The 21964-nt window shown below is 40.8% G+C and overlaps 1 protein-coding gene across 5 annotated transcripts in view; it reads right to left on the reverse strand.

Annotated features, from left to right (window-relative positions):
- Positions 1 to 15730: 15730 nt before the first annotated feature.
- USP13 (ubiquitin specific peptidase 13) overlaps positions 15731 to 21964 on the reverse strand; it is a 101501-nt gene continuing 95267 nt past the window's right edge. For all 5 annotated transcript variants that reach the window (XM_083363916.1, XM_083363915.1, XM_083363913.1 and 2 more), the window contains 3 exons: positions 21005 to 21167; positions 19158 to 19242; positions 15731 to 18040 (listed from right to left, as the gene is read on the reverse strand). In XM_083363916.1, coding sequence (XP_083220042.1) covers positions 17947 to 18040; positions 19158 to 19242; positions 21005 to 21167 — 342 coding nt within the window. In that variant the 3' untranslated portion in view covers positions 15731 to 17946. The remainder of the gene's footprint in view (positions 18041 to 19157; positions 19243 to 21004; positions 21168 to 21964) is intronic.

Raw genomic sequence — 21964 nt, forward strand, 5'->3', positions numbered from 1 at the left:
TAGCCGAATTCTTATTCTGAAAGCTGACCCTGTGAACCCTGTCAAACAAGAGTTCTCACGAGATTCCAGAACAATTTGTGCATGTCAGATAATATCTAACAGGGCTGCCTCATGCAATTGTAAATTGCTATTTGCACTAGATGTTGGGGTACCGATGAGTAGGGCTGGACCTAACTGGGCACCTTAGACAGGTATCTGGGTGCACTCTGCCCCTTTTCTCTTTCTAGATCCAAACACCGCACATCGTGACATTTGACAGCTGGCTTATTTCAGGATATTAGCTTTCAGCCATCTGTTTCAGGTGTTTCTGAAATGCACTGAATATTGGGCTGGATGTCACTTGTAATTTAAGAATGCCAGAATGCACAGATAGTCCTCGACTTACAGTCACACTTGAGCCCAAAATTTCTGTTGTTAAGCGAGATGTTTGTTAAGTGACTTTTTGCCCCACCTTACAAAGTTTCTTGCCACAGTTGTTAAGTGACTCCCTGCAGCTGATAAGTTAGTAACCCACTGGTTAAGTGAATCTGTCTTCCCCATTGACTTTGCTTGGCAGAAGGTTGCAAAAGGGGATCCCATGACCCTGAGACTCAGCAATGGTCATAAGTATGAACCAGCTGCCATGCATCTGAATTTTGATCACATGATCATGGGGACACTGCAAAGGTGGTAACCGTGAAATATGGTCATAAGTCCGTTTTTTTAGTGCATTGTAACTCTGAACAGTCACTAAATGAACTGTTGTAAGTCGAGGACTACCTGTAATCGGAATCAGTCCAAGATGATCCCCCCCATCCCCCCAAATGGGCAGGGAGAGTTTTATGCAGTTGTTAGGCAACTGCAATGTGCTTCCTTCAACAAACAGACCCAGCGCTGTTAGCCACAGGTATGGTGAAAAGCAACAGTTTTTAGCAGCTGGCTGCATTATGTCTTCAGCAGTTATCTGGCCATTGAATCTGCTGGACCTTGTTTTGAGCAGAGCTCACAACTTAGATAGAATTTATAAAACTTGCACTTTAATCTAGCTTTCGTGTTTTTCTTTTAAAAGAAGCCAATATGCCATGCTTTCAACTCCTCAAAAGATGGTGGACGTAGTTGCCTTGGCCTAAACCAGGGGTAGGCAGCCTCAGCTCTTTTATGACTCATGGACTTCAACTTCTGGGAGTTGAAGTCCATGAGTCATAAAAGAGCCGAGGTTGCCTACCCCTGGCCTAAACCAAGGTTTCCTAAGCTTTAAGGCTGGCTTGGGAATTCTGGGAGTTGAAGTCCACGCTCCTTAAAAGGTACCAAGGTTGGGAAAGCACAGGAAGAAGAATACCTTTTAAAAAGTAAACAGAAGTTGCACAATTACAGTGGAGCATTGAGATAACACTGATGGGATATATTGGCCATGAGAAAAGATACGACTGTTCCTTCACCCATCTCAAGAAAATGCACCTATGGGTGCATCTCTTGCTTTGGCAAACAAAGCAACTCCCACTTCACCCCGCTTTTCTATTGCTATAATAAAAAGTTGCAGATGGAATGCAAACTTGCTCACCATCCTTGATGGAAATGTGGCCGAACCCTTTGGTCAATGTTAAAGGGAGTTTAAAAAATACCCCCACGTCCTCTAGGAAAGAAGCAAATCGAGCTTCCCTGAAACACAAATGCAGGAGCTCCAGGTACCTCAAGACAATAAAGTGCCTCATAGAGAGAGAGAGAGAAAAATCCCCTTAATTCATAGTGTCACATGTTGATGGACCTTTGGTGGCATTTTTCTGCTTATTCTGGATGGAGAAAGAGGGATTGGGCTCTTCCAAATAGTGCTTTTCCATTTCCGTCTTCACTTCACAGGCTTTGTGGTGTTCCAAATGCTGGGGGGGGGGAAACATGCTGTTGGTTTTCAACAATACTCAGAGGCAGATAGGTGGTGGAATGCAGTCTAGACTTGCAGGAGGGAAGGGCTCTTTCCCAAAGAACAAAGAGACAGCAGGGCTTGGAATCGTTGGCGTGTCGATAACAGATAGTTGATTGAGTTTGGAAGCTTAAATCTCACGCACCAAGAATACATGTGGAGTTACTTCTGAGGAGTTTCTTTACTGTTGTTTACCAACAGACAGAAATCTTGCCAGACTATCTGCCTAACTATTAGATATCTCAGGGGTTGTCACAAAGAAGAGGGAGTCAACCTATTTCCCAAAGTACCTAAAGGCAGAATGAGAGAAACAGTGGATGGAAACTAATCAAGGAGAGAACCAACTGAGAAAATAGGGAGAAGCTTCCTTAAAAGGTAAAGGTAAAGGTTCCCCCGCACATGCGTGCTAGTTGTTTCCGACTCTAGGGGCCGGTGCTTATCTCCATTTCAAAGCCGAAGAGCCAGCGCTTGTCCGAGGACGTCTCCGTGGTCATGTGGCCGGCATGACTAGACGCCAAAGGCGCACAGAACCTTCCCACCGGAGTGGTCCCTATTTTTCTACTTGCATTTTTACGTGCTTTTGAACTGCTAGGTGGACAGAAGCTGGGACGAGTAACAGGGCTCACTCTGTTACGCGGCACTCAGGATTCGACCTGCCAAACTGCTGACCTTCTGATCGACAACCTCAGCGTCCTAACCCACTGAGCCACCGCGTCCCTTTTAAATTAGCATGCTAGACACCAAATGTTCTCTTCATGTAGCTCTAAAACATCTTGTTGAAAGACATCATCATCATCTTCATCATCATCATCATCATAATGTTGGAAGGAACCTTGAAGGTCATCTAATCCAACCCCCTGCTCAGGCAGAAAACCCTATACCATTTCAGACAAATGGCTGTCCAATTTCTTCTTAAAAATGCCCAGTGTTGGAGCATTCACAGCTTCTGGAGGCAGATTGTTCCACTGATTAATTGTTCTGTAACAGGCGCTCACTCTGTTACGTGGCACTCGGGATTCGACCCGCCAAACTGCAAACCTTCTGATCGACAAGCTCAGCATCCTAACCCACTGAGCCACCGTGTCCCTATGTAAAGCTTCCTTACAGAACAGTTAATCAGCGGAACGGCTTGCCTTTAGAAGTTGTGGGTGCTCCATCGCTGGAGGTTTTTTTTTTTTTAAAGAGATTGGACAACTATTTGTCTGAAATGGTATGGAGTCTCCTGTTTGAACAGGAGTTTGGTCTAGAAGACCACCAAGGTCTCTTCCAATTCTGTTATTCTATTACACACTCTGTGGACTGCTAGGGAGGGTCCACCTTCACCCTTTTCCTGCCTACCCGATATTCCAAGCTCCACTGACTTTGCCTTCTGGCAAAAAGCTCCGTGCTCCTGCAATTCTGGATTTCCATCCACCACAGGTTATCAGATTACATATAACATACATACAGTACATACATACATACATACATACATACATACATACAGCATATTACCTGTATCTTCAGGTGAAAACAAATACCTGGGATCTCTTTTGTTAACACAACTACCCACTCTTACTACATGCAAGGCTTCCCACCAGCCCGAAATCACAGGGACAGAGCAAATGTATTTTCAGCACATGCCCGCAAAGGAAGGCTATTCAGTTCTAATAACCAGGGACCCTAGCGGACGCAATAACGTTGAGATGCAAATGCTGCAATCCGTCTTGCCGTTTCCCTCACCGCCACCGCCCCCCCTCCCTCCATTGAGGTTATAAAGCTACCAGTGCATATCTATTGGAAAGTGCCATTTATTGTTATGGTGAGTGAGCAAAAGACCTCTCCTGCCTCTCCCAGTTGAGATGCAACAGTTCATTAGCAGGACTGAAAACACTCCATTATACTGTTTCATAGGAGACTGGAATGTCAATGTAATGAATGGCACCCTAAGGGAGGGAGGAGGCAGGCACAGGAAAGGACCTTTGATGAGATGGCTGCCCACGTGACTCTTTCCTGTGAGCCCTCTCCCATTGTAAATGTTCCATCAGGACTAGCTATGGATTGCATTGAGATTTGGGGGAGCTTATCGGTGGCTGAAGGGTGATGGCATGATGTGCAACACTCATCAAATGGTCATCCTGATGTCAAGGTTACTCTGTTCTCTTCTCTTTCCACCAAAATCTAGCAAGGTGCTTTCTCTGCCTGCTAATGAATGGTGCAACAGCATCGAGTAAGATAGTTCAGGATTAAAGGATGGAGAAGGTTTTCAACCCAGCATCTTCAAGATGGGTACCCACCACCGCCTGTCCCTCTTGCCATTGCTTGGGCAGTCCCCTTTTTATTTTAATTTCATTTTTTTTAAAGTGTTCCAGCTTTCCCCTTGCGGATACAATCAACCTTCAACGTATCGGATGTTGGATGTTGGATCTAACAGACAACAATCTCGCCTCCGTTTTATGCATGCGTAATTTCTATTTAACAAAAACCCACTGGCCATTTTATACCTGCATCAAATGTTATTAGATAAGTGTAAAATCACATATGCTCTCTAAGAGTTATTTTGGTCTTATGGGTTCCTTTTGCCCCCCATTCTCGTTAAATAAAATCTTGTTTTTACAGTCCCCTGACATTTCTATATTTATCTAAATACATAGCTACATCCACTTAAGTTAGCAAATATATCTCGTTACCATTCTTTTTCCTTATTATATATTTGTGTATGTGCTTGTATGCTATATGTGTGCATGTGCGTGTGAGAGAGAATGTGTGTCTGCTCTTACAGAAGTAAAAGTTTGTGCGAAAGAGATATTTTTTAAAAAAAACTTAGATTCTCAGGTACCAGTACACTGCATGTAGCCATATTTAACAAAAGTGTACAATTGCAATGCTCACGAGATTTTTTTAAACCTGGCAAATGCTATGCATGGCTTAACCAGTCCCCGAGCAAACAACATTAGTACACCAGGCAACCATTTTTTTAGGGCATATGTGTCTTTTGGGATCTTTCAAAATGTCATGGAACTGCTAGGATCTCTGTCAGAAATATTTTGTGGCTAAAATTGTTGATTTGGCAAGGGTTGACATCAAACCATGGACAAAGGAATTAAAAATGGAATACAGGTAGTCCTCGATTTACGATATAATTGGGCCCAAAATTTCTGTTGCTAAGTGAGACAGTGAGTTTTGCCCCATTTTTACCACTTTTTTTTTACCACAGTTGTTAAGTGAATCACTGCAGGGGTTAACTTACTGGCACGGTTGTTAAGTGAATCTGGCTTCCCCATTGACTTTGCTTGTCAGAAGGTCGCAAAAGGGGATCATATGACCCTGGGAGACTGCAGCCATCATAAATATGAGTCAGTGTCTGAATTCTTTTCATGTGACCATGGTAGGATCGTAAATGTGAAAATGCTTTTTTAGTGCTGTTGTAAATTTGAACAGTCACTAAATGAACTTTTATAAGTTGAGGACTTCCTGTACGTCCATCTTTACTGGCATGGAAGAAATATCGTTAAAGCATGAGATTTTTAGCAGCCATGGGAGGACGAGAAGCATTAGAATGATAATGTAGCAATCTCCACGTTCCCCAGTGCAGGAGAAGATAAAATACCAAGAGCTTATGCAGATGGAATAGCCTAAATATATTCATGTCACAGAATGGATGTAATAAAGCAGACACTGATTTGAACTCTTGTTTTTGTATAATGGAAATTGGCTCTGTCAGATAGCTGAAATTCATCTTGTTTTCAAGTAGATTAGAGATTCTCAACCTTTTCTTCACCACGGACCCCTCCTTTAAATACCTTTGGTGGCCACAGACCCTGAAGGCTTAACTCAAGATTTAGATCATAACATTTTTTTCAAGCCTTCGCAGACAACATTGAGGTCTGCGGAACACAGGTTGAGAACGACTGGGGTAGATCATTTCCTGAAAGCCAAAGTTCTCCTCTCTGCAAAGGTGCAAATGTGTTGGTTCACAAAGAGGACTAGAGAGAACAGAATGTGCGGTTTAGCAGCTTCCCCAATCTAGTATCCCCATAAATCCCAGCATCTGTAGCTGGCAGATTCACCGACTGTATTCCTTGGGGATGCTGGGAGTTAATTCTAAAAACTCTGAAAGGCAACGAAGGTTGGAAAAAGATAGCTCTACAGACGGGACAATCTCTTCTGTGTGCGAAGGCTGTTCCCTGAAGTGCAAAATGTCATCGAAAGAAGGAGCACATGAGTGTAATATTTGTGGGTGCGTGCCTGTAATGTATACAGAAGAGAGAGACGAAGTCACCACAGTGCCGTATAGTTCTGCATTTCAGGACATTTTTCGCCATCCCTCCCAATCTTCATCTCAGCTATGGTTAAAAAGAAAGAAAGAAAGAAAGCCAGGTCTATAAACAGACTCTCATCCCCTTAGCATCAGACCATGACCAGAGACTGGGAAGTCTCTCAAGGAACCAATCTTAGAAACAACTTTTAGATCTTCTCAAGCAAAATCTGCCTTCCAGATCAAGGCAGTGCATACACCTAGCTGCAGGTGATAAGACTCACAAGGCACTAGAGCAGGGGTAGGCAACCTTGGCTCTTTTATGACTCGTGGACTTCAACTCCCAGAATTCCTGAGCCAGCATGGAAACCTCTCCATTTCTCCTCAGCATGGCTGGCTCAGGAATTCTGGGCGTTGAAGTCCACGAGCCATAAAAGAGCCAAGGTTGCCTAGCCCTGCACTAGAGCAACATATTTCAACCTTGGCAACTTGAAGAGGTGTGGACTTTATCTCCCAGAATTCCACAGCCAGTTTTGCTGGCTGGGGAATTCAAGGAGTTGAAGTCCACATCTTTTCAAGTTGTCAAGGTTGAGAAACACCACACTAGAGTGAAACCATTGTGTATTGGTGAATCAGCCTCAGGTCTTGCAGTTTTGCAGAGAAGTCAGATTAACGCCTTTGTGAGACCTCAGTATTTCTGTTTTCTATTCCTCTGTCTGCATCATTTCTAGGACCTATAGACAATATGAAGACTGCATTTTAAGTCTGCAGCTTTTAATCTATCTGTATGCTACCTGCTGTACATTTAAAGGAAATATTTATAAATATACATATATATTTGATAACTCAAGGATAAGGTCTAGATGAAATTCAAGCATATAATTTACAGGAGAATCTTGTGCTGCTTTTGCTATGTGATATTTGGAATTTAAGGTCATTTACCTGGCAGGACATTTTCTTTTGAACTACAGTTGATAAGAAAAAAAGTCTGAAGAATCTGCCCTCATTTATGTCATGATATATAAGTTAATTTGTGTAAGCATCAAGCCTGCAATTATTGGACTGCAACATGATTTGGTATACAAGGATAACTGTTTGCACCAATGAATGCTGTTCTTTTATCCAAATTTTCTGCATTTTACATGTTACGCTTATGTCATTGACTGCTGGCACATGGAAAATACATTCAAAGGATTGACATTACTGTATAGGTAGTCCTCAGTGTCTGGCCACAAATGAGCCTGCACTTTCGTTTGTAATTTGTGATGATCACAAACTTTACAAACTTTTTTGCAGTGGTCTTCAGCCAACACAACAGTCACAAAGCCAACATGGCAGTCATAAAGCAAATTAGCATCATTAAGCAAAAATCTTCTCTTTGGGTGTGTTTTACCAAAAACCAGAAGTAAATGCCATTTTCTGGGGTGGAAAAACATAGTAAATCATGGTCACATGACCATGTGACACTGCAAATGGCCATAAATGCAAGCCAGTTATCAAGTGCCAAAATGCAGTCATGTGACTCGGGGGGGGGAAGAGATGGATGTCAGAACTTCAATCTGGGTTGCATGTCCCATTTTTCAGGATCTGTTATAACTACAAAATGGTTATAACTTGAGGACTACCTGTATTCAGTGCCACTTTTGTTATGCTGATGTCTTCTACGTCAGTGGTCTCCATTTTGGGCACCAGAGACCAGGGTATGTGGTTTTGCATACTGCCTGCATCCCGCAGATGGGGCTTCACTTGTTTGTGGGGCCTGGTTGCTGGTAAGCCGCTGACCGGTGCCGGTCCATGAGCCAGAGGTTGGGGGTCCCTGTTCTAGATATGTTGGTGGTCAACTGGAGGTCACCAGTTGGAGAAGCCATAATACATAAAACTTCATACTTTGGGGGGAGGTGTGTGCAAGGGAATTCAGCATCACTTCTGACAAGCTCGCTAAATATTAGCGCATATGGATCATGCATTCAAAAGCAAACTACATTGTTTAGTAATTTAGTGTGTTTAAAAGCATGTTTAAATTGGTCAGGTTTATTTTGAAGGAATCAGCCTTTGAATCTGCAACTTTCTATGCAGAGACGTTGCTCACTCTACTTTTGCTCCCTTTGGCAGGACAGGGAGAATATAAACAATCGTGAACAAGTGGGAAAACATATGCACACATTTTGCAAAATTAGAAGCTTATTCCAGACTCCACAACAAAAGATGCACGTATGAGCAGAATAACCCTAGCTCTTAGGATTTGTTCCATTCATTTTTTATTTGATAGAATAAACCTGGATTGGGTTTAATTTCTAAGCAAACAAGGAGTTTAAAGTTCATCTCCAATCAATAGGAAAACTTTTGCTTCCATATATTTAGTGCATTATTAGCAGCAAATACAATTTTTTATAGTTTACTGCATCTTTAAAGTGATTTTCATTTTGCTATACTCATTAATGCAACTTATGGTTTTATGTTGGAACTATACAGAACTAAACTGTGTTTAATTTATATGGCTGACAAAACTTGCAGAGCACCACAGTAAATGTATTTTTGTACAGTAATGGAAGCATGCCTTCCTGTTTTATTTTCATGTATTTCTATAAAATTGTGCAATTTTTAAATCAGTTTTAAAAAAATAAACTTTTCTCTGTGGCTTCAAGTTCATTGCTTAGCTGGACATTTGTATTATTTATTTCTGCTACTCGTGATGGCTTTCTTATTATTTGTCGTTCATTTATTTTTTACCAAATTATACCAAGATGAAAGCTTTCTTTGTACTGCGCCTTCCCACCAGTGAGGCACAGATTTGATGGATGTAACCATGGTAGTTCTGTTGAAAATGGTGGTCACACACACAAAAAAGACACACTCTACCAAGAACTGCAAGTTTGTTTGCTTTTTAATTTAAAAAAAAAGGCAAATTGTTGTTTCTTCGAATCAGACAAAGCTTCCCTGAAAGAAGAATAATGCTTCAGGCAAATAATTCTGAACAGTGCAAAAACTCACCAAAATTACAAACATCTCCATGGATACAGTAATCAACTGCAGGTAACAAGGAAAGATCTTGAACTGTGATCTAACTCAGTTTTGAAATCTGTGCAACCAAGAGATGAAATTCAGAGGCACATCCAGTTTACCATAATTTTGCATAGCAATATATCTCAAAGGTGAGGAAAACTAGTAAACCAGCCCTAAGAAGGAAATGAAATGGAATATGCCTCAGATTCCTTTAGAGGTATGCAAGTGTTAACTAGGGGCAGGTTTTCCAGGCTTGCAACTCAAACATTTCTATTGCGGATGCTTTCAAATGCTCCAGATCTGTAGTTACAAGTGGTGTTTCCCAACTGAGATTGGTGTAACTGCAGCAAACACATGTTTTGACAGAATCATATTCGTTACTACTGTTACATATTGGTTACTACTAATAAGTGGCGCTAGTAATGGCAACTATCAACTCAATCATTCAGGTCATGGTTGTCCCGAAGGTGCTTTTCAAATGGCAACTGGATTTTCTTGGGTTTTTCTCCTTGAAAACATTTAGCTTCTCACCCAGGAAGCTTCTTTAATTCTGACTGAATATAAATCCTTCTATTCCCCACCATTTAGTCAGAACTGAAGAAGCAAAATGTTTTCAAAGAAAAAACAAGAAACTCCGCTTGCCTTTTGAAAAAAGCACCTTTGGGACAACTTAAAAGACTTATATCACAGCCAATGTTAGAACGTTGTAGCTTGAAATATTATCTTAGGCATACCATATTGGGCAGCAGAAACCCAGCCAATCAGTTGAAACGTCTCACTATTTGCTTCTAATTTTTCTAGCTAGCACTAAATAAATTTCAGTTTGGACTAATGGATAAAGTAAGTTGAATTTTTTTGTCCTACGATGGAATGAAAAATGACCCATTGTCATTTGTGTGTGGTAGATTACATCAACAAATTTTCATATGTGTACTGAATATTCCCGTGAAATACATTATCACAACCATCATAAATCATCATCACACTTCTGGAAAGAAAGACTAATTCCATTTAACTCCATGCAGTTACAATTGATAAGGAAGAAACGGGAGAGTTTGCGATGACCAATAACTATTTAACTTTGATTGTCATCCTGAAACATTATTCAATAAGATAAGGATCTGTTTTCCTCCAAACATAAAAAATTACTGAAGCAAACTAAAGTCTTCTAAAAAAAAAACTTTAAAACCTCAATTTAACAGAATCCCATTTAGCAAATTTTGAAGAGGACAGACCAAATTTGCTCGGAATAAAGGACAAAGTTCATTTTTTCCAGAGTTGTCTGTCCTACTAATATAATTCATTTTTTATTTACATCATTTGCATAATTATATAATTAACATCTTTTGTGTCGATTTAGGTCTTCTGTGTATTGCAAATGATGAAAAATGACATAATTGACACTAATGATGAAAATTATGTAATTACATTAATTATCAACATTCAATTTTAATAGAAGTTTGCATTTAGCTAGCACCCATTCCCCCAAATGGGTCATTAAATCAATGTTGCACTCTTATAACTTTTAGCCAAACATGTAGATTAAAACAGACTCTTTGAAATCATTATCCCAGAGAACAGGCACCAGAGTCTAACAGGATCATAATTCCATTATTCCATGGGATTTGCCCATAGCTCCTTCAGGATTTTTTTCTACACGCAATCAAATTAATCTTCCCTGCATTTCTTCTGCTGATTTCATATACAGCATAATAACAATAGCACTTAGACTTATATGCCGCTTCATAGTGCTTTACAGCCCTCTCTAATCAGTTTACAAAGTCAGCATATTGCCCCCAACAATCTCATTTTACCGACCTCAGAAGGATGGAAGGCTGAGTCAATCGTGAGCCATTCAGAATCGAACTCCTGGCAGTGAGCAGTGAGTTAGCCTGCAGTACTGCATTCTAACCACTGTGCCCCCGTGGCTCTTATATAATATTTCAGGGTTGTGTCCTGTTTTTAAAAGCCTGGCTGGTTTTGGATAAAACCAATTAACATCTGATGTTCTAAGAAAAAAGAAAAGTTTCGGTCGGCAGGAAAGCTGATTCAACTGAATGTTGGATGTTCAAAACATCTGCTTTAGCTTTGAAACGGGCAGTTCCAACTTAACCAGAAGCAATCCGCTTCTTTGAAACAGCTCTTTTGTACTGCAGTTGGAAAAACTAGCTTCCACCTTATAATGCTTTGAGGGGTACTTGGTGCTCTCCGAGCTTGGTTGTTTTCTTGCAGATGTGCATTACTCAAGCTAGGTAACATCTGTGCAAGTAGGGATTTGCTCTTAATTTATATTCTAGTGGCTTGCCCTGACAGTATGCTGGGAAGTAGTTTTTAAGATTTTTTGGTTGGGCTGTTTACTGTTCGCTTGCCTGGCAGTTCCTTGATTGCGGTATTGTTTACTTCTTGATTGTCGATCTGATATTCATCTTGGTTAGACATCAGGCCAACAATCAAGAAGTAAACAATACCCCCCACTCCCTAGTAGCACTGATGGTGTTACCTCCTTTGGGCAATGAGACATCTACAAGAAAACAACCAAGCTCAGAGAGAATGCCAAGGACCCCTCATTTCAACCCTGAGCTTACAAACACAGTGTTTTGTCCCTCTACTTCTCAGGTATCTGGGAAACAGTGATCCTGTGGTTAAAGAAGAATACATCTGGCTATTTGGATGTTGCTGCCTTATTATCAGTAACCCTCATTATTGGCCAAGTTCGTAGGGATAGCTGGGAGCTATGCCAGTGTAAAATCTGGAAAGCTTTGGGTGCAACAGATAGCAATAGCATTTGGATTTATATACCGCTTCACAGTTCTTTACAGCCCTCTCTAAGAGTCAGTCTATTGACCCCAACAATCTGGGTCCTCATTTTACCGACCTCGGAAGGATGGAAGGCTGAGTCAACCCCGAGCCAGTCAAGAGAAGTAGCCTGCAGTACTGCATTCTAGCCACTGCGCCACCACAGCGCTAGATGTTAGAAGTCCACGCTTATTCTTTCTTCTCAAAAGAATCAATTGAACTCTGATAGCATGTAGTCCGAAGCGCAACCATCCTGAAAGGAAACTGCTACTAACTAACTATCCCAAGGCCAATGCATCTAAATATTCTGCATTCGTGCTTAGCTTGTGAACCAACACTTCAGGAACAAAACAGTTTCCCTAACAAACCTCATCATTCCCCACCTGCTAGAGGAAAATCATATTCTCAAATGTTTGAATGGTCATAAATCCCTAACCTGTAATTCCAATGGTCACATAAACAGCGCTGAAGCTCCTCCAATGCAAGTATCCCGTTGGGTCTAGACAGAGAGTTCTTTCAAAGGAAAGTCTTGCCTTCACACTTATTGACCAGATGCAGTGTTAACATTATTTGTTGGCCCACAAAGGGATATGTATACACAAGGGAATTAAAGGAGGCTTGATTCAGTCCTTTCTTATACCACTGGATAAAAAGATGATTCACACCATTGATGTTTTCTTCTGGAATATTAATATTAGGGAAGACTATACTTGGATGTATTTGTGCTGGACTTGGGCAGTCACTAAATTTCAAAGGACAGGGAGTGGGAGGAGAAGGAGGAAGAAAAACAATTCCATTCCACTGCAAAGAGTTCATTCAGAACATATATTCAAATTTATGATCATGTATGAATAAAAACCATTAAAAAAAATTTTAAAAGGAAAGAGAATAAGTAGAGACAGAAAAGAAAAAAATGACATATCAGCTTCTGATCTTTAAAAGGTAAAGGTAAAGGTTCCCCTGCACATGCGTGCTAGTCGTTTCCGACTCTAGGGGCCGGTGCTCATCTCCGTTTCAAAGCCGAAGAGCCAGCGCTTGTCCAAGGACGTCTCCGTGGTCATGTGGCCGGCATGACTGGATGCCAAAGGCGCACGGAACGCTGTTACCTTCCCATCGTAGTGGTCCCTATTTTTCTACTTGCATTTTTACGTGCTTTCGAACTGCTAGGTGGGCAGAAGCTGGGACGAGTAACAGGCGCTCACTCTGTTACGCGGTGCTCGGGATTCGACCCGCCAAACTGCTGACCTTCTGATCGACAAGCTCAGCGTCCTAACCCACTGAGCCACCGCGTCCCTGATCTTTACAGTAGCTATAAATGCATTTATATTTTATCCTAAGATTTCATCGTTTCCATATTCTACCTTTTCTAATTCGCAAACTCATAAATCACAAGTTAATTTGTAATTTCTTGCACCGTCTTTGCACCTGCTCCAAAGATTCAGAGTGCCCCCATATTTGTCATGACCTCACATAAATAAGTCCACCGGAATAGGTCTGCAAATCTCCAGACAACCAGTAGACAGCAGGAAAATATAGAAATCTATACCAGACTGATATTATTTAATGGTTATGTGGATTTATATAATCCATGGCTGGTAGACATAATCAGGAGTTAAGAAAGGAGGAAGTTGGTTAATATCGTCAAGCCCTCTTTGCTATTTCAGTCCTGCCTCAGAACAGGCTATTTCTTAGTGATTAGCAACCCTTTATGGAGGGTTGTTGTTTTTTTACTTAAAACGGGGGAAAAAATAACTTGTGACTTATGGGTTTGAGGATCAGAAAAGGTAGAATATGGAAACAAGGATGACACGTTAGAGTGGATAAAATAAAAATGCATTTATAGCTGCTGTAAAGATCAGAAGCTGATATTTCATGCCCTTTTTTCTTTTGTCTCTTATTTCTTATTTACTTAGTACTTCTCTTATTTCCTTTTTAAAACATTTGTTTTTTATTCTGTAAAACAGTTCTCCAATTAAAAAAAAAAGAGAGAGAACATTACCTTGGGACATTCTGGCCAACGTCACCAAGACAGCCACCCAAGTTATGTAAACCGTCATATCAAAACACAGAAAAGGGCCCACTTTCTTTATTGCAATGGGAAATAAAGGTAGCCTTGAGAGCATCTCAAGACCCTTGTATAGTCTGGCAGCTAAATCAGCTTAATGGACTCCAGCTGAGTGAAGGCGGGTAACAATATATTGCGATGGTCTTGCAGCTGGAGCAGATATATTGAGCACCAACTACATAAGGACACAGTACAGGCAGTCCTTGACTTACGATTCATTCAGTAACCGTTTGAAGTACAATGTTTAGAAAAATTAGTAAATCTGTCATTGTTAAATGAATCTGACTTCCCCGTTGACTTTGCTTGTCAGAAGGTCGCAAAAGGGCGTCTCACACGACCCCAGCCCACTGCAAACGTCACAAATTTGAGTCAGTTGCCAAGCATCCAAGTGTAAATCATGTGACCATGGGGATGCATGCTACGATGGTCTTAAGTGTGAAAATGGGTCACAAGTCCCTGTTTTCAGGGCCCCTGTAACTTCAAATGGTCACTAAACAAACTGCTGCAAGTCCAGGACTGGACCTATAATTTGCAAACCTCCATTTCTGGTGATTGTTGCATTCTGAATCTTAACTTCCTGACAGATCTGGGTATACAGATTCTTTGCTGGCGAGATCCTCTCCCTGACATTTGTTTCCTTATTTTGGCTCACTGGAAAACCAGCTCTGACTTGGAATGATTAAGCTTTGACTTCTAGACCAGGGCTTTTCAACCAATGGTACGGGTACCACCTGTGGTACATTGGCACCTGGCAGGTGGTACATGACCATCCTAGAAAAGTGGTAGTAGCTGGATTGTTGCAGCATCTCCAGGGTCTTGTGATTTACATTCAGATGCTTGACAACTGATTCATATTTATGACGGTCACAGTGTCCCAGGGTCATGTGAAGTGACCGGGGGGGGGATAAAAACCAAACACCTCCCACCCCACCCCCGCTGCCAATCCTCAACAGAAATGCTCACAACAGTGGGAACCTCAGACAGGAGGAAGAGCGCCACCGGGCGGGCAGGCAGGTGTCTTGCTTGGCTGTGGCTTGGGGGGCACTTTTTTCAGTGCCATTGTAACTTCAAACAGTCACTGAGTGAACTGTTGTAAGTCGAGGACTACCTGTATTTCATCACTTTTTTCCTTTTTTTTTTTTTTTTGGTCATCAAGTTTTTGACACCTTGCTAGGCGACTGGTGGTACTTGGATGTTGTGGTACAATGGGTTGAAAGGTTGAAAGGCCCTGTTCTAGACCATTTTGACTATTGAGTATTGTTCCAGATACCACTAAGACAGTCTGATTGACTTCTGGATGCACCTACTATTCATCAGCAGCCCCTTCTAGAATTACATTTTGAACTGCCCAGCTAAATTGCTGTCTTTCCTAATTCTTAAGGATGAGCTATCTGGGTAAATTTGGAAAGAACGAAAGAATAAGACTGTTTGGAGGAAGCATCAAAATCAGATTTTATTTTTTTTTGCTGATCACCTCTCTAGCTAGGCATAAGGATACAGAAGGTCAGCTGGCAAATTTGTGTTGAAGAACCCCGAATCTACCACCACAGCAAGCATGATCAGTTGCCTGCAGAGAAATGGCCTGAGATGGCCAGATTGAATTGGAAGAAGACCAAGGTCAGAAGATACTCCTTACAGCAGGGTTTCTCAAATCTGGGCAATTTTAAAATGTGTGGGCTTCAATTCCTAGAATTTCCTGGTCAGCATGCTGTCCTGGGAATTCTGGGAGTTGAAGTCCACGAGTCATAAAAGAGCCGAGGTCGCCTACCCCTGCCCTACAGTAATGAGAAGGAAGGACTCACTGGAGAAGAGCCTAATGCTGGGAAAGGTTGAGGGCAAGAGAAGAAAGGAACGACAGAGTATGAGGTGGCTGGATGGAGTCACTGAAGCAGTAGGCGTGAGCTTAAAGGGACTCCAGAAGATGGTAGAGGACAGGAAGGCTTGGAGGAATGTTGTCCATGGGGACACGATGGGTTGGACGTGACTTTGCAACTAACAACAACAGTATTATTTATAACAGTAAAATAGTATTATTATTGTCTTGTAGGCTTCTAGACCCAAGCCCTTAAATTGCAGAATATAGAATTCTGAATTCAAACATAATGAACTATAACTCCTGCCTTTCCATATGTGTAGGGGATGCACGCATAAATGTGTCTCAGTGTAAATCTGTTCATACATGCATCCATTATAATAGCTTCCAAATCTCCCATTGTTTTAATCCAAGTTACTTGCTCTGGCAATTGAGTTTCTTTTTTCAATTATTAGAAATGATTTTACATGCCATTGCAAATTCCTCAATGATCAAATGTTTCAGCAGAGGAAAAGAAATGATAAAGCTTCTCAGGCCCATGATTTAGGAACACAATCCAAATCCAGATTAAAACCTCTGGAAATACTATTAAAATGTTCAGGAAGAGAGATTTAAAATAAAAAATAGAGGTGGAAGACTGACTTCATTGCAAACTACTGGTGAGTCAGCATGATTTGTATTTAAAATGAAAAAGAAGAAAAATCAATCTGTCAGCACTTTTACTGAGCAATAATTTCCACTTATGACTGAAATTATTAAAAGACCTTTGCCAGATATCAAGACAGTATACTTGAATGCTTCCTAGGCCCGGATAAATAACCCAGACTTGGATAAAAGTGGTTTTTCTTTGAGTAACAATCTATTACCGGATCACAACAGGAACATTTAAATTGATTTAAAAAGTTTGACCTACATTGGGTAAAAAGGACTGTCTGATAAGTGGTTTGGGTAATGAAAAGAAAAAGTTTGGGAAGCACAGGAGTGCTTTGTCACAAATCTGTTTCTCCTCATGTGTCATTGCTGAGGATGGCTTCATTAAACTTCTCTATAAATAACCAGAGCTACCAGCGTGCCTGGCTGAGGAATTCTGGGAGTTGAAGTCCACAAGTCATAAAAGGGCCAAGTTTGACGACCCCTGTCCTAGTCCCTCCTCACGTAGAGACTGCTTTGCTTAACAACCAAGCTGTTGGTCCCAGTGAGGTCGCTCAGTGAGGACTACCTATATCCCCATCACAAGATAATATTGACAGCCATTTCCCATGCATTTCTATGATGCATGTTTCAAACTTTATTTGCAATTCATAGCAGAGGAGGAAAAATAGCCAAACTGACGTTTGTCAATCCACAGGCCCGCATAAACACTTGCGCAGGCTGGTGGAAGGGACACCGTTATACAGCCAGATAAACGCATATGTGCGTACACTGATTCACTGCAGGGAATGAAATGGGCACTTTCTTAGATGGGGAACTTTAGGACCATCAGTCATCCGGTGCAGAAATAAAATAATAAAATAAAATAAATCATCACATGTGAGCAAATCCCAAATGAAAAAAAACACCATTCAGACTGTATTGGGACACAATATAAGTCACCTTGGCTCCAATAATTAGGTTTAATTTCAAGCTCTGAAGTCTGCAAAATATTCTGGGGTCTTACATCTTTTTTTTTCTTTCGTCTTTTTAATTGGAAATTCAGGGCTCCAGATAAGCAACTTTTCATGCTAGCAAACAGAATCCATCCAGAATAGTGATGAATTCCTAGTTCAAAGCAACCGCTTCGCTACCCCCAGTCCTCAAGGGTTAAAAGTAAGATGGGAACTTCTTCTCAGCGTGGGAACAGTTTTGTGTTCTCTGGATGTTTGCTGCAACCTCTGCTAGTGGTCAGAACAGTCTTAAGGTCTCCACAAAATGTAGACAAACTTTAAAATCCTACAATGCACCATCATTTAACAGAAAGCTCTCCTCTACAAGGTTTAAGAAGGCATCAATTGAATTATCCTGATTCAAGCTATAAATAGGACCAAATATTTTCCTTCTTGCTTTTCTCTTATTTTTTTGGCTTTGCTTATTTGAAACACATTTTTGGCAGAATAAAAAGGCTTATGGCTTCTTAAGGCCAGAGAACATAGTGAGGTCTAACTTGGTATCCTGTGATAGAAGTAAATATAACCTAACTCTATGGGTGGCTGCTCCGAGGCACAAACTTTAAGGTCGTTGTAGATAACCCACCTGAAAAGGAGAAAGAAGGAAATGCAGTGAACATCATGAAATTAAATTAAATGGATACGGAACACCTACAGCTGGATATGGAACACCTACAGCTGGCCCCACTACCATCATCACCAACATCTTACTTGATTAAGAGCATATGTTGATTTTTCTTATCTGGAGAATTAGGATAATAATAATAATAATAAGTTGGAAGGGACCTTGGAAGTCATCTAGTCCAACACCCTGCTCAGGCAGGAAACCCTATACCATTTCAGACAAATGGCTGGCCAGTCTCTTCTTAAAAACTTGCAGTGTTGGAGCATTCACCACTTCTGGAGGCAGGTTGTTCCACTGGTTAATTGTTCTAACTGTCAGGAAGTTTCTCCTTAGTTCTAGGTTGCTTCTCTCCTTGACTAGTTTCCATCTGTTGCTTCTTGTCCTGCTTTCAGGTGCTTTGGAGAATAGCTTGACCCCCCTCTTCTTTGTGGCAGCCCCTGAGATATTGGAACACTGCTATCATGTCACCCCTCACCCTTCTCTTCGTTAAACTACACATACCCAATTCCAGCAACCGTTCCCTATATGTTTTAGAACAAGCAGCAGTCTGACTGCTTCCGACATTTAAAAAAATCTGTGTTCGGGTCTTAATCTACTTAATCAAAACCACTGCTAACATGGGAGCCAGCATTCATTCATTCAAGAAATGGAATTTTCTGATATGGTTTCCATAGATGTCTATAGAGATTCTCAGTCATCCAGGTCATGGTTGTCCCAAAAATGCTTTTCCAAAAGGCATTTTTGGAAATGGACTGTTCTTTCCTTGAGGAAGAAGAATACGTTCCACTTCTCATCTAAGAAGCTTCATCAGCTCTGACTAAATGGTGGAGGATGAAAGGATTGATATTGCTTACAGTCATCTGCTTATTAGCATGCCTTGTGAGAGTCACTGAGGCCACTTAAGGTGGAATTTATAAATCCTTCCATCCTCCAAACATCTTCAAGAAAAAAACAAGTCCAGCTGCATTTTGAAAAAGCACTTTGGGTTTCCAAAGAAGTGCCAATCTCAAAACGTCTGTCCAACTTTGGGGCATTGCGTAACATTAGTAACACAATCAGTAATGTCACACTACATTACCTTCCTTCTTTTTTAAGATGACAAACATAATGGCCGCTCATGGTGGATGTTCCCATGTGACTGATGAAGCCAAAGAGTTCATATCCTGCCCAAGAAAATACCAAGAGTATAATGAGCAAAGTCATGATGAAGACGGTCCAGAAATCTTGCCCACATTCCTATAACAATTCCTTAATCAACTAACTCTTTGATATTCTTATTGATGCCCTTTCTTAAAAAATAATTTCAGGAGTAAAATTCCAAACCCACGTGCCTCTATAGATCACTAAGTATTGCACTGTAGCTCCTCAGCATATATAAATCCTGCAAATATATTGTCTGTGTGGTTGTCGTGAATCAAATCTACTTTAATGCTATTTCCTATAAAAGATGACATAGCACAGAAGCCCTCAGCAATATTCAAACTTCCCTGGACTGCACGCAATATATCTCAGAATATTTTTTTTTATATTTCAGACATTTATCTCCCTTAAAAGTTCCATAGTTAGGCGGATCAAGCATTTTTTGGTATTCTCAGGCTATTTTGATTGTGCTGCTGCACTCACTGTTGCTCAACAAATTTTAACTTCTGCCTAAAAGCTCCATCCTGTGGTTTATTTTTCCTGCAAGAGTTATGATGGTTAAAAAAATAATGATTAAAAAATAAAGGTTAAAAAAGCAGGGAATGCTACAAACAAATTGAAGCATGAGGAGAAGGTCGTAAAAACCCCTGCCAAAACTCATACATGCATCCTTCAGTAGGGGCCTTTTATGATAGCTATTTTTATATTCTTTCAGACCAGTGGTCCATGTCAGCTTATTTTAACAATTTTTGCTGGCTGAGAAGTATTGAGGAAAAGCTGAGATCATTCAGTGATGCCAAAGACTGAACTAGCATCATCTAAAGGATTGTTTAACACAGCAACAATGAAATTTGACATCAAGAAAATATTTAACAGAAAGCAGAAATCCACCCTGTTCTTTAGTTATTATTATGCATGTAATATGCATACGATAGGTTCACGGGTATGTAACATTGCAATCACTGGCGTATTAAAACAAGTGAGAAGTCCAAAAGCATATTGTCCTAACCTAATCTAAAAAAGGGGACGCGGTGGCTCAGTGGGTTAGGATGCTGAGCCTGTCGATCAGAAGGTCGGCAGTTTGGCGGGTCGAATCCCGAGTGCTGCGTAGCAGAGTGAGCGCCTGTTACTCATCCCAGCTTCTGCCAACCTAGCAGTTCGAAAGCACGTAAAAATGCAAGTAGAAAAATAGGGACCACTACAGTGGGACGGTAACAGCGTTCCGTGTGCCTTTGGCATCTAGTCACGCTGGCCACATGACCACGGAGACATCCTCGGACAAGCACTGGCTCTTCGGCTTTGAAACGGAGATGAGCACCGGCCCCTAGAGTTGGAAACAACTAGCACGCATGTGCGGGGGAACCTTTACCTTTACCTTTAATCTAAAAAAGAAAAAAAATGCCTTTATCTGAGTAAAAAAAATTCTGTGCAGGGATCCTGAAACTGCTGTTTTCTTTCCTGCATATTTCTTCAGCTTTTATGCAGTCCCAATAGATTATACACAGAGATAACTATTGGTCAAAACTAACCTGTGTTACTTACTTACTTACCTACTTACTTACTTACTTAATTTATTTATTTATTTAATGTCTATGCTGCCCATCTGACTGATGCAGTGACTCTGGGCAGCTTACCCACCGCTGCTTGTTTTATAGCTATTCCAACTGTTGCATCTGATATGGATAGAGAAACAATTCATAAGTATAACCCACTTATGGATTTGGGAAGGGGAAAATGAATAAGTCAGGCAGATTAACATATGTAACGTAGCCAGGAGAAACTTACTTCCTGGTCCATCTTTAATCCGGGGTCCTTCCGGATCAGATTCTGCAAGGATGTTAGCATTCACATGGTTTTCTATAGTCATGACCTCAGAAGCTACTTCAGTTTCTTCCTCTGGTTCAGGGTGACTAAAGATCCACTCCAATGCATGCTCCAGGTTGTTATTCTTCCAGACAAAATAGCGTGGAATAATGAAATAGACAAAGAGCTATCAATATCTTGTCATCGCTGTGATAGCATTTTCACTTAATGAGCTGCTGTTGATTTCCAAGAATAGACAAATATACATACAGGTAATCCTTGAGCCATCGTGACCAGTGACTTAATGAATGTTCAAGGTTATGACAGACACCCACCCACCCACCCCAAAAAAGGTACTTATTACCTGGATTTGAAGTTCGAATGGCTGCCCCACCCCTGTGGTCATAGGATTGCATTTTGGGGGCTCAGTAAATGGCCCATATTTACAGCTATGTGCAGCGTTCTGTGGCCACGATTATGATTTACAGTATTTGTTGACAGAAACCAGTGTTTACTTTTGGTGTTCAGAAAAGAAAAAAACAACAACCCAAAGTAAAGGCCCATTTCAGGCAGTGGGTTCACTTAATGACCATGGCATCTGTTTAACGATCACTGCAAAAAAATCAGGTCAGTCATATGATGACCCACTGGCATGATTTTGACCATAATTTTATGCTTGGTTATGCTCATTAATTCAGGATTACTTGTATACCATTTTATGGAGGGATTGCAACTTGTATAATTGAGGTAAGCGTGGTAGCAGAAAAGACCCTGGTTAGGAAAAACTCTACTATTCTTCTCAGGGGGCTGGACTAGAAGACCTCCAAGGTCCCTTCCAGCTCTATTCTATTCTATTCTATTCTATTCTATTCTATTCTATTCTATTCTATTCTATTCTATTCTATTCTATTCTATTCTATTCTATTCTATTCTAATTCTTCC

The sequence above is a fragment of the Vipera ursinii genome (assembly GCF_947247035.1).
Source record: "Vipera ursinii genome assembly, chromosome: 5".
NCBI classification, from domain to species: Eukaryota; Metazoa; Chordata; class Lepidosauria; order Squamata; family Viperidae; genus Vipera; species Vipera ursinii.